At 36.7% G+C, this 13,376-nt stretch overlaps 1 protein-coding gene across 2 annotated transcripts; it reads right to left on the reverse strand.

Annotated features, from left to right (window-relative positions):
• Positions 1 to 5,134: 5,134 nt before the first annotated feature.
• Positions 5,135 to 11,113, reverse strand: LOC112196935 (VIN3-like protein 2). 2 transcript variants are annotated; one of them, XM_024337416.2, is made up of 5 exons: positions 10,883 to 11,113; positions 10,630 to 10,721; positions 9,036 to 9,714; positions 7,129 to 7,448; positions 5,135 to 6,778 (listed from the first exon to the last, which is right to left on the reverse strand). In XM_024337416.2, exons 2-5 carry the CDS (start codon positions 10,652 to 10,654, stop codon positions 5,595 to 5,597), a joined length of 2,208 nt encoding a protein of 735 aa, XP_024193184.1. In that variant the 5' UTR covers positions 10,655 to 10,721; positions 10,883 to 11,113; the 3' UTR covers positions 5,135 to 5,594. The 2 variants fall into 2 exon arrangements, with proteins under 2 accessions (XP_024193184.1, XP_024193186.1); XM_024337418.2 differs by having other exon boundaries at positions 10,872 to 11,113.
• Between the last annotated feature and the right edge of the window lie 2,263 nt (positions 11,114 to 13,376).

A 13,376-nucleotide genomic window follows, 5' to 3' on the forward strand; every position in this document is an offset into this window, starting at 1 on the left:
TCTATTAATAACAAGCATTAATCAAACATTAATTCACTAATAAAAAAATTAATTAGTAATATAGACTATTTAACTAATAGTAATTCGGTGAACTTAGGATAGAAGGTTCTTTTAATTTTTTTTGAAAAAGGAAAAATCATAATTGTCAATTGTCAATCGATAATCAAACATTAATTGGTTTTATTGTTTTCAATTCAATTAGTAGTTTGTGTTTACATTTTTGCTTATTGGAAATGAGTAGCATAATTAGAAAGGCTACGGGCTAAACAAGTTACCAATTTGTTAAATATTTTGAACCATTAGATATAGTACTAATCCAATGGTCCAAAATATTTAACAAAATGAGGGTATGGCAAACACCAAGGTACCCAAGAATTCTCCACTTAAATGATACCAAAAACAAAAGGAGAAAGATAGAGAAGTAGTCAAGTAGATGATGGAAAACAGATTTTGTACGTAGAGGAAACTTACATGCGTTGGACAATGCATGTCCCTAAGTTTGTAAAGCAACTCACGGATGATGCTATATATGAAGAATATATATTGTGACTGATCTAGCTTATATGAAGCTGTTAGCCTGCTAGGGACTTCATCCATTATGAGCTGTTTAATTTGGTTCATCTTTTGATTCTGAAAGAGTAATATATTGTTTTGATTGAAAATGCAGCATTACATTTACCAGAAGGATCATGAGACTCCTGTGAAGAAATATGAGGTCTTGGCTGGTTTCAAGTGCTCAATTGCTATTTGTTTAGATTCCGTACCCTAGACTGCTGGGTTTTTCCTCTTTTTTTCTTTTTTTTCTTTCCTTGCTACAGATGATGATGAATAATTAGCCAATGAGTTGGTCATAAGCTAGCGAGTTTGTTATCTAGATCTACGATGGTGTTTACTTTTAGCCAAGTTGGCTCATGCATTCTATTAATATTGTTCATCATTTTCATGATTCCGGGTTCTTGGTTCTATATATATATCCCCTAATGTATTACATTATCTTTAATTGTAAAAAAAAAAAGTGTAAAGGAACGGCCTGCCCGCTCGACTGAATTCCAACCTTTTCAAATAAAGTTGTTTTTTTTTTTCAATTCACTACAAGAAGAAACAGGTGCAACATACATTGCAAGTTGTATTTGAACTGATAAATTTGATGTCAACTTTTGGTGGGTTGCTTCGGCAGTTTGTCACCGCCTCTTGTTCTTTATCAGCTTAACTGAACTAATTACTTTTGGTTAAGCTACATCTCTAGGAGGATCGAGCTATATATTTCTCCATTAGGGTTTAGGAGGATCGAGCTATGTCTTTCTGCATCAAGGTTTAGGAGGAAAATGATGACAGAGTTCGCAAAATTTATTATTATTTTATTAATAAGAGGAAAATGATGACAGTGATCGCTAAATATATTCCCATCTTTCTAAAAGGAGGAAACCAATGTTCACCCTTGAATTGTTTTGTACAACTCATATCGTGACAACGACGTCATACCATAACCAACATCATTAGACTCATAGAAACTCAAAAGAAGCATACATTTTAGAGTCCTAAATATATTATTATCTTTTTGAAAGGAGAAAAACGAAGTTCACCCTTGAATTATCTTGGACAACTTATATTGTGACAAGTACGTCATACCATAACCAACATCATTAGACTCATAGAAACTCAAAAGAAGCATACATGTTTTTTTTTGAAATAATAGATAACTTCATTACTTATTCATGGCCAGAAAGCACGTTACATCAATTGTTGTCTCATACCAAAATCATAAATGACACAAGCCGCCAAACAAATTGACTGGTACCCTCACTGCATACAAAATGAGCTCACTTATTCGGCCTAAAAACAAAAGGACCCAAACCCTAGCAACCTAACTCTCTCTTGTAGTAAATCTAGTCCCCTAGAGACCTCAATTGGTGTACAACTAAAGAAACTAAGAATTAAGCCGACAAATACCAAAATCCAATTGCAGGCAAAAATAACTAATCTAGATTGGGACAAAGCCCACTAAAATGCCAGAAAAGGCCTAGAGACCAAGAGGCAAGGATATCACAGCCACAGTTAGAGCCCAGCCCAATTCTGAACCAGCAGAAGCATTGGGCCGCCGCCACCTACACCGGGTCACCACCGCCTGAGACCGATTGCACCCGCCTGCATCGGACCCACCCCTGCATGATCCGGCCATCACCTGCACCGGTCCTCTACCGGCTTCGGAATATCCACCCAATCGGATCGAACCTGCAACAGATCGCCGCCGGCCACCGCTCCTCCAACCCAGTTGTCCCAAGACACTAATCTACCAGCCACCATACCCCGATCGGATTTAGAAAAACTCCCATCCCCAAACCAAGGCGGATCAATTCGCATCCACCATCCTCGTGCAACCAGACCGCAGAGCGCCATCTAGGATCCGACCTCCACAATCCCTCCGACCCGCCACTTCGTCCTGCCAGAACTGAGCATCACCCACCCCACCACTGCGAACACTCCTGCCACCGGATACTGCCACCCTCGATCTGGAGCGAGATCACCCCAAATAGAAGAACCTTAATTGCTTAGGAATAGATCTCGTTCGACGACAACGTCCATAGACGCGCCGCCGTACGGATGTAGACAAACCCCTCGAAACCCTAGTTTGGCCTCCGCTCAGAGAGAGAAACCCTTAGCTGAAGTTAAAAAAGAAGCATACATGTTAAAGTCCTAACAATTCAACAAACATAAATTATTCATGCTTTGAAAGTGATCAAGAAAACTATAAATTTTCTTCAAAATACTGAATAATCATCATCAAAATTGTAGAACCATAAACATAAAGGAGATTGTCATGGTGAAAGTGGGAAAGATGAAAAGACAATTTTGCTGGGTTTTTTCTATTTGAACCCAGCAAATCTCTAAGAGCATCTTTAATAGACTCTCTATTTTGGCTCCTTAGCTATTTTAGAAAACATGTTTAGCTTTTTATCTATTTTAGCAGCTGCACAAGACTCCTAAATGACTCTCTATTATAACTTTTAGCTATCTCGCTCATAAATATAAAGAGCGAGATGAGACTTTCTATAATTTAAAACATTCTTTTCAAGTTATTTTATGTAATTTATAAATACATTTAAACTATATTTTCTTCAGTTAAAAAATAATATAGATTTAAAATTAGCTAAAATAGATAGCACTAATACAGACGTATTTCTAAAGTGACTAGCCAAAATGACTTTTTTGTTACTTTGACTAAAATTTAACTCAAAAATAGATAGCACTACTAAAAATGCTCTAAGTATACCCGGCCTTTTTAATATATTTTTTATTTTCCATCTTTGCCCTTAATCATGCTCAACATCGTATCGCAATCGCTATGATGGTCGTCTGTAGCCTCCTCCCCCCTCCAACTAGTCTCCATGCCTAATTATGCTTTGTCTTCTCTTTTCCTTCCAAATCTTACTGCCAATTGGGTTTTCATATTAGCAACTCATTGTGGAGATGGGTCTTTAGTCTCAGAAGGTTCTTCTACATGCACAGAAGACTCAAACAAATTACAATGAGTTTGGAGTCTTGGGTCCAAATGCTTCTAGTTCTATATATTAAAAAAAAAAAAAAAAAAAAGTCTTTGAAGGTGAGTTGGAATTGATAAGAATTTCTGTCTCTTTTTGGGGTCTCAAGGACAATATAACATATATATGTTAACCATTTATATCAGTTTCATTTAAATTGCATATAAAGGGGGAAATATTCCATCTTCTTACTTGTTTATGGGGGACATAGTTGGAGGTGGGGGGCTGTAAAGATGGTCGACTGTGGAAAAAGTTGGAGGGGGAGAGTGTTGGGCTGGATTTGAGTTTTCCATTTAGCGATTCAAAACAGGGTTGGTTGGGAAAAAAGGGATAAATTTTTAAATGTTGGGCATACTCATAACTCTACCGAGTGTATGCGTTCAAATGGGAATACCCCTTTCGCTTGCAACAATTATGTTTGCAGCTTCTGGCCTTCTGATATTTAAAAACTTTTTGGGCATTATTTTTTCAACTGAAGGATATGGAAGAAAAAGATTTGAATAATTGAACACAAGTGCTTCCGGTGTTTATCTTCTGTAGCACCTCCAAGAGGAAGTTATCACTTTAAGTCCTTCCAAAATTCCCCAAATGTATATTGGTAATTTTGCCGAATATATACTTCATTACCAAACATAAAAGCCTTCTCAGAAGCAGTCTCAAACAGAATCTAAATATCATTTGAGGGTTGTGGCTACAAGCAAGGATGATGCATCAGTTGCACGTACTAATAACTGGAATTTCGAATGACCGGAGTGCTTTGTGCATCACAGACCTTAACAGGTTCAAGGTTTGATGATGAATCCAATATCCTCAATACTAGGATACAGATCTAGTGATTCAGTCTGAGTATGTGATCTGCATCTGATCCTATCTTTATAGGAGCTTTATAAATATAATACGGAGATAAAAATAACATGTTATAAGTGTACCCTCAGACTCATCCATTTTATCAAATTGCTCATCAACATTTGTAGAATGAAAACCAGGATGATCTGTAATTAACTCTTAATGAGAATGGAAGCAACAATGAAAATGGTAGAGTGAAGTAATAATGAGAAATTAAATGGGTGGAATCTCTGTTGAAAGATTTTTAACAAGAAAAACCAAGCAAAAGCAAACTAGGGGAACAGACCAACTACAAGAAAACAAGAAATGTTAACAGAGAATAGAAGAGTAGAGACCTAAGTATATAAGATGAACCAATGAAGGCATTAAAAGTAATATTAACTATCAAAACCAAACTGCTCAGAAGAGATGCTCATGCATTTCAAGTAGCGCATTACATGTAAATTGTTCATGATGAAATTAATGCAGTCAAATTTGGAAATAAATGTAAAACAGTCGAGATTCCTAGATGCCATATCACTACTCCTAGCTTCCATATCACTAATTGGCAAAAGGCAACTCTTAAATTTCATGGATTTGAGACCAGAACTGTGAAACTTTTGAGCTTATCCACCTTGCAACAAATAGAGCATGAAACCATTATTGATGGTCCAAGCCAAAACATTATCAATATAGAGAGTTGTAAGTTGTAACTTATCTGCTGAACAGAAATGGGGCAAAAAAAATTACTATTTACTAATACAAACATATTAATGAATGAAGAAGAAATTAAATTATAATAAGAATTGAATTCTGACATTCTTATAATAAGAATGGGCAAATGGGGATGATGATAAATGATGATAGACTATGTAAAAGGAGTTGGGAGCTCTGAAGACTTACTTCTGAATAAAACCCTGAATAGGCTTAGAATGAAAAAACTTCTTAGAAATTTACAGCAATAACCTCGTAGAGTCAATGCCAAAGCTTCATGCAGAACCCACTTGGAACAACAAAAGACTTCTTGCTTGAAATGCTTTCTGACAAGGTGTCAACAAGTTGTTTTTCACCAGGAGCTAGAACTTTGATAAGGTATTTACAAACACCATAACAACCATTACCTCTTGTGGGTTGCACTTAAGCTACACCAAATCAATAATTTCTGCCTGAAGTTTGTTTGATATGTCCCTTGGACCCTCATAAAACTCGACAATAACCTTAAGAAGATGGTCAATGCCAAAGTTTCATGCAGAACCCACTTGGCACAACAGATGACTTCTTGCTTGAAATGCTTTCTGCAAAGGTGTCTATAAGTTGCCCGGCAAGAGATGCTGGATCTTCAATAAAGGTATCCACAAACACCTTCACAATCCTTACCTCCTGTGGGGTTGCTCTCAAGCTATACCAAGTCAGAAATTTTTGTCTAAAGTTCTGCTCGATATGTCCCTCACATTCTAACCATCTGATAACCTTCACATAGTACTCGAAATCCCTATCCGAAACACCATTTGCCACACACTTCTCGTCTTGCCTTTCCCCACTTCTCTTCTTTGACGTACTGCCATCTTGGGGTTCCTCCCCTTTCCCAGCCCCATTTTTCAAATCCTTGCAGCTGGAATTGGATCTTGCGTTCCTTCCTAACCCATCTTTAAGTGTTTCCAATTTGCATGGAGTGATGGGCAAGCAAGCTTCTGAGCTATTAACAAAGGGCACACATTCCATTCCAGTTCGAACAGGGGAATTGGACCCATTACCAGTACTGATGTCTTCAATAATTTGACATTCGGGTGATTGCTTGCACTCAGGTTTTAGGATGTCGAAATTGGATATGGAGGCCGCATGTTCCTCATCCAGCAAAGAAACTGTATTGGCTTCTGTAGGTCCTCTGCCGATGCTATTGCAGGTGATAGCACCATTTGACAAATTAGCAGAAGTAGACTTTTCAGTGTCCTCGCATTGATTACGGTAAGTGTCTGCTCGGTTATCAGCTTGATCACTATAGGGAGTAATGTTATTAGTTTCATCTTCCACTGAAGATGGATTAGAAAGGCCACTATAGTTGGTAGCTGGGCTTTGACTTCGCTCTGTGACTGAACAATTTGCAACTTCATCCCCAGCAGTACTTGTGGAGATCTGAACTTCACACATGCCCAGATGTCTTGAACCATCAAATGAAGTGACTTTAAAGCAGTATTCTGTAGCTGGAATTAGTCCTGTGACAATAAACTTTGTCTTTGGTGGTAACAATGTGCATGTTGGCTCTGCTGGATAACTCATATCTTGAGCCTTACGATGCCATAACCTGTAACCAACCAAGCTTTCGGGGGTAGGATCTACAGAACCCAAAATCACGTTGAGGGATGTAGCATGGATGTCCTCAAATCTGATCATATCTGGATCAATCAAATCTAAATCTGAAAATTTTAAAAGAAGTACAATCAACACAAGCACCGTTGGTTCCTTTGATACACAAATGTCTGAAGAAAGCAATAAATATAATATCTCCAATAACCTAATGGATTTTCAATTAGTAAGAAAGAATGAGCGCAACAATATAAAGAAAAGATGAAAACCAAGTAACTGTGGGACCAAATAGCTGAAGAGATCATAGAAAATAATTACTTAACTCAATCACATCAAATTTAAGTTTCTTGCACAGTGCCACCAGCAAACAGATTTTGTAACTAGGTTCATCAGCAAATTTTGGTGTACAATTAAATCCAATGAATGGTGATGGTTTGACAGTTATGCAAATTTGGATTACCTTGTATTTCAGGCTTGGGCAATGGATGGAACGTTGCATTGGAAACTGATGAATCAAGGGAGTCCACAGCAAATGCACAAAGTCTCTGAACCTCTGGTCCAGAAGAAAGCCTATTAACAATACCACGACCCATCTTATTGGGTAAGCCAGTTAACAGACCCACTTCAGCTTCAAGCTTCTTCACAGCTTCATCTACAATCTCGTGAAGCTTTTGATACTTCACAGTTCCTTTGAGAAACTTATGACTCAAGGACACACGATAGCACAGTATGTCCACCCGTCTGGTATCCTTTGCTATCACTAGTTGTTTTCGCCAGGATCTACATACATGTAAGAGTAGATAACTGAATCAGATTGATGTATTGGAGGAAAAGCTCACAAAAATAGTGTTATTTCTTCTGCTTTTTTTTGTGGGGTGGTTAAAGAAAAATTCTTTTGCTAAAAGGATGAATAAATTACATCACAGGGGACCAGATGTCCACTGAATTTGCTCTCTCTCTCTCTCTCTCTCTCAATTCCTATTTTACGAACAAGTCGAATGCCAAAACTGCAGCAAATATTCACCCCAAACACATTATTCTCTAGTAACAGACTCCTAACACATGTCTGCAACTGATCAACTCAACAATCCACAGCTTCTGGCTAGTTGAACAGACATTATGACAAACAGAGGAGCTTTTAAAGGTAAAATGTCAACTGCTCTCATGCTGTTAAATTGGGACATGAAGTAAGCTTCTGTAGAGACTTTAGAAATACATATCAATTCCATCAACTTATAGATAGCAGGTAGTTATGATAGCACATTGATCTACTACGAAGAAATATTACAAACTCAGTAAGAACATAGCCAGATAGTGCATGTCAACCTCATTGTAACCGAGAGAGCTCCAAAACAATAATGCTTATTATAAAATAAAAACCAACTAAATCAAAAGGTTAATTTAAAAATAAAAGAATAAAAAAATATAAATAACAAATACAACTTTTGCAGTCCTTGTCTAGCGTGAACTTAATTGAAAGCAGTGAAGTCAGTGACAAAGCAATACCTAAGAGGTGAATTTATATTTCTATTAGCTTCAAGTTAATTTCACTTTATTTGAAAAACAGAATTAAAACACTTTATTCTAAAAAGGAACAGAATAGAACACATGTATGTTAAAAACACAGGCAATGTTTGGAGACACTCCCAGAGAAAAATAATAAAAATAATGATGATAATAATAATAACTTCGCTATTCTAATAAAAGTTTAGCGGTGCTTTTGAGAAGGAGAGGTGGAAGTACCCCCAGGAAATCCATCCCAGCACGTGGTTGTTCATGTGGTCCAATGTGACGAACTCCCAAAATAGAGATCACCAGAGATTGTTTTGCGGAATTTAATTGAAGAAAGACTAACACTACCTGACAACTAATTAAAAGAGAAACAAAAAGCCTGCTCAAATACTTCTTCAGCAACATTGCCTATATGTCATTGACTAAGAGAAGTCACCGGGCTAAGGTAGTTGCACAAAAGATGATGGATAGTCTCCTATGCTAGCTTAGTTTCCACAGGAGTGAAATAAGAATGGTATGGCACAACAATAAAACAAATTACTTCAGTTTTTAGGTGAGACTGTTAATGTTAATTATCCTACACTCATACAACCACTATATGAAAACAAAGTTGACCTACAAAGCTATTATCCCTCTCTAATCTCTAGTCTTAAGCTACTTTAGTCAAAGTTGATATAGAAACTTTATAAAAATAAATATAAAATAGTCAACTCTAAAAAAAATAAAAATAAAATTCTTGAGTTGGGAAAAACTAAAGTATAATGAAAGTGTTCCCAGTTATACACAGTTATCAGTAAAACTTGAACCAATATAACGAAATAAAGTAAAAATGGAGTTGCTAAAAGGAATATTTACCCGAGCAAATCATTCACTTTACCACAAGACACACAATAAAAGCTTCCATCAAGTCCCATGCATTGTCCCTCTTTTCCAATACCAGAACTTTCATGTTTAAAAGCACAATCAAGGTGGCACGACATGCCACATGATTTACCCTGGAATGGAGGATCCGAGCTGCAAACCAACCATAGGCTAGGATCCTTGTTATCATCATACTGATAACATATGCAACACGAACACCTCTTGCAAAATGCATCTTCTCGATTTAAGGAAGCTCTGCAAGCTGAGTTTTTGCAGAATATAGTATTCGCTAATTCGCAACCACTACTATTGATGGGAGAATTGTTTTCTGGAACAGATAGTCGAGATGGATTCTCAGTTTTCCTCTGCCTTTTGGTAATTCTTTGGCCAGATGCAGAGGATGACTGTGGTTTAACGCCAGCTACAACATCACCTCCTCCTGATTTGTTTTCAGCCACAACTTTCAGAAGGTGCTCTATTATTTTCACTTTTGTCAAGCCAGTATATTTCCTTTCTTTCCCCATCTCTACACATAGAATTTGTAAAATCTCCTGACGACTCCATGCCTGTAGCACTTCAGAAGCACCCTGTGACCATTTTGATATTTCATGAACAAGTTTTCTCTTTTTGTCTATACTCAAGTTACTGCAATTTGACAGATCCTGTGCAAGTCCTAGTGCCAAAGAGAAGATTACGTATATCAGTATAGAAGGTGAAAGATGCTTCAATGCAAAAGATTTAGAATTCCAAAATTATTCTCAATTAGGGATGCAGACACTTGTTTGACTGCATAGTCCATATGGCATAGCAACTACAAAAGAACACAAACATGAAAAGAACGATAGCAAATTCCTATTCAACTAACATGAACCCGTATAAACAGTCTACTAATCCCACTACCTCCGACTGAGACTACAAACACTTTGTTGTCGAACTCACTTAGTATTCAAAGCAAACTACAAGAAATAGTAACAAATAAACAAGAATGGTTGACTTGCAATTTTAAGACAGCCCAACTAGACCACAAAGAATAAAGATTGTACGGGACGGCGACAGATAATTGGGCAAGCTGCAATGAAGATCACAATAAACACAAAGTCAGTTGACTTTCTGGATCCCCATGGTTCTACATTTTCTTGCGCACTTCTCCTTCTCCACATGAGTCGGCGTACCCTTCAAATCAACCCATTTAAAACAAACTAAAAGCTTACTATTCTTAATTAGTGCAGAGAGACAACATTTGCAGTGAAAATGACACCACTCCATTACAGCATGAAACCAAATGCAGCTCAACATATCATAAATCTATACCTTCACAATCAAGCCACGTATTGCCCAACATCATATTACCATCACAGGGAAGGTAATCGAAATTCGAAAACTAAGCAACACAATCTTTAAAAAAAAAAAATACAAAGACGCAGTTACCATAAAAAATCCATCCAACCCAGTAAAACCCAGAATCCCGATTCAAAAAAGGAACAAACTTTCCGTGCAAATCCGGCAAACCAATTCAACCCAATAATCAGAATCTAAGATGAATCAAAACCCAGAAAAAAAAAAAAAAAAAGTCTGAGCATAATCTCACCTTGAGTAGAAGAATCCGAGGCCATAGTGTATGAAGAAACAAGCAGAGAGGGCTGTCCACATTACCCACCAAGTCCCCCAAACTTTGCAACGCTGCAAAAAACCCCAAAAGGGAATGATGACGTTGATGATTAAGAGAGAGAGGGAGAGAGAGAGAGAGAGAGAGAGAGAGTAGTGATAAAAGAGGGAATAGAATAAACAAGCAAAACAACAAGAAACGAAATTGAGGGCCTGGAATTGTACCACAAAGTTACCTACGAAGAATCCATGAGTTCTCTCTTATTCTCCCCTTTTTACTTTCAGTTGTGAAAGGAGATTCCCCCAGGGTGGTTCTGCCTCTCCATTCTTCTTCTTCTTCTTCTTCCTCGAATGGTTAGAGAGAGAGAGAGAGAAGCTTTTGTGAGATGGAGAAAGAATTAAAGTATAAGATAGAGTCTACAAGAGAGAGAGAGAGAGAGAGAGAGAGACAGAGCAGAGGGGGTATGACTAGTATGCAACAATGAATCAAGAGCTACGACAAACAGCGAAAGCGGCTGCATGTCATCTCCCATCTACTTTTTCACTCACTCACTTAATGGACTCAGCCGTTTCTTTTTCTTTCTCTCTCTCTTTTTTTTTTTCCTTGTCTGAAATTTGTTTGTGTAATTTTCATAGTATTTATGGAAGCTAAAAAAAAATAAAAAATACTCTTTTCTTTAGAAAGGTATTGTATCATGAATGTTTAGCTTTTGTTATTTTCTTAGGGGAAAATTTCAATCTCAGACAGATTGGTAACTATAGTATTTGTCGATGAACTACAATGTCTGTAATTTTGTTTTTGTTGTAATTGAAGACGTGATTTGCACATGAAATCTTTCTCGTAGGAGATTAACGCTGAAACGAAATCTTAAAGAGGGTCGTGTGTGACGATGGAGAAGATTTTCAAAGAATTTCTAGGCATTGATTGCTTATGGTGCTTGTGATTTGTTGTGTCCATGGCATGCAACCAGTTGATCTGGTGCTCTCAGCTGTGATGACGTTGAGGGCTTTTTTAGTGTTGGTGTGAGTAATTTTTCTGTTATTTGGTGGTGGCAGAATTATAAAGGGTTGTACATCTTTACAACCATATTGTCTATCTGGCTTGGATCTAACCTTTGCATTTGGCTTACATAGTGTCGGTCATTTTTTAACTGTTAATGGCTTTTAAAATTTATATTTTTAAAGTATGAGTTATAATTTTATTTTAAAAAAATTAGCACTGCTCTAGAATTTCGTATTTTAATTTTCTCACATGATTAATTCTTTTAGTAATTTTAGGGCATAGGGCGGAGGCAAATTGACATATAGGCAACCAAAATGCTCATTTATATGTTTAACAATGGGTTTAACAATTGGAAAATAATAAAAAGATGCTAAGCAACAAGGGAATTATTATATTGCCGGTTCTTTCTTCCCTGGACCATCTACAATTAGCACTTTATTAATGTTAGGTTGGGAAAGGGACCGGACCATTCCGAGTAAAACAAGTATGGCCCAAACAATAAATTTACATTTGCAACTTTGAATATGCCAGATTGATATTGTTGGTGGCAAACTGGCAATGTTGAAGCTGAAGAAAGACAATTTTGTGGAGTGCCCACCCATGAATGAAATAAGTGTCAGATAAGGTAAGTGGTAGGGTTATAATATGCATGATTTCTCTTCCCAAAGTTTGTTAAAAATGCAACATTGAATGGTATTGCTCCCCATGCCAACCATTTGCACTAGAATACTGTTATCTTATCTCATTGGACCAACAATAATGGTGTGTACTATGATTGGCACGTTAAACAAGTTACCGATCAATTGCATGTCTATGGACTAAAGCTAAACATCACAATCATATTTTCATGCACGACTTTCCTCCGCTGGAGGCGTCATTTGCGGCGGCGACTCTTATCGTCTAGGTTTCCGTTTCGCACAACGTTATCGATACTAAATTTGTTTTGAATTTAGAGATGGCTTAATTTTACTCTTTTTAGATTTTACTACGGACGTTTTGTTATTTCATTTTGTTCTTCTATGAAGGTTTGAGTTTTTTTTATTCTGGACGTAATCTTAAAAGGTGGGTGTGCTCGGTAGTATACTTTGTTTAGAGGTGTGTTTGGTAGTGTACTCTGTGTAAGGCTCTTTCTGACGGCCCCTCCGGAGTAGATCATTATTGTATTGCTTACTGAATTACATAATTAATGACCTTTTCCAATTATTAAAAAAAAAAAATTTGATATTAAATTAAATTAAGTCACTCTATAATTCTATAAAGCAACTCAAAAATCCAAAATTGAAAATTATGATATATAACTGCAAATATAGCTCAATGGTGGGAAACACCATACAAAGTTGATCACAAATTCTTAGTGGGAATCATCAACTTTATAGTGTTTTAATAACGGCTAGCACATGCTTTTTTAATGATCTTTTTTATGGTTATGCTGGCGATACATATATATGAAGGGTACATATAGGTATAAATGAAATGACTATCAATGACTATTAGGCATGTTCATTATTAAAAGAAGACCTTCAAGCTCCTATGTAGTAAGTAGATGGATGGTTTTATCGATAAACAAGTGTTTCGGTGAATAATCTACTGCATGTATAAAATTAACATATTGGAAGAAATTATTGAAACAAAATTATCCTTAAACAAATCTAACACAGTTCAACTACAGTAGTAAAGTCAAAAGAAAATGTGAGAAATTGTGGGCTCAAACTACTTTGGTTCTAGTT

This window comes from Rosa chinensis, chromosome 4 (assembly GCF_002994745.2).
Source record: "Rosa chinensis cultivar Old Blush chromosome 4, RchiOBHm-V2, whole genome shotgun sequence".
NCBI lineage: Eukaryota > Viridiplantae > Streptophyta > Magnoliopsida > Rosales > Rosaceae > Rosa > Rosa chinensis.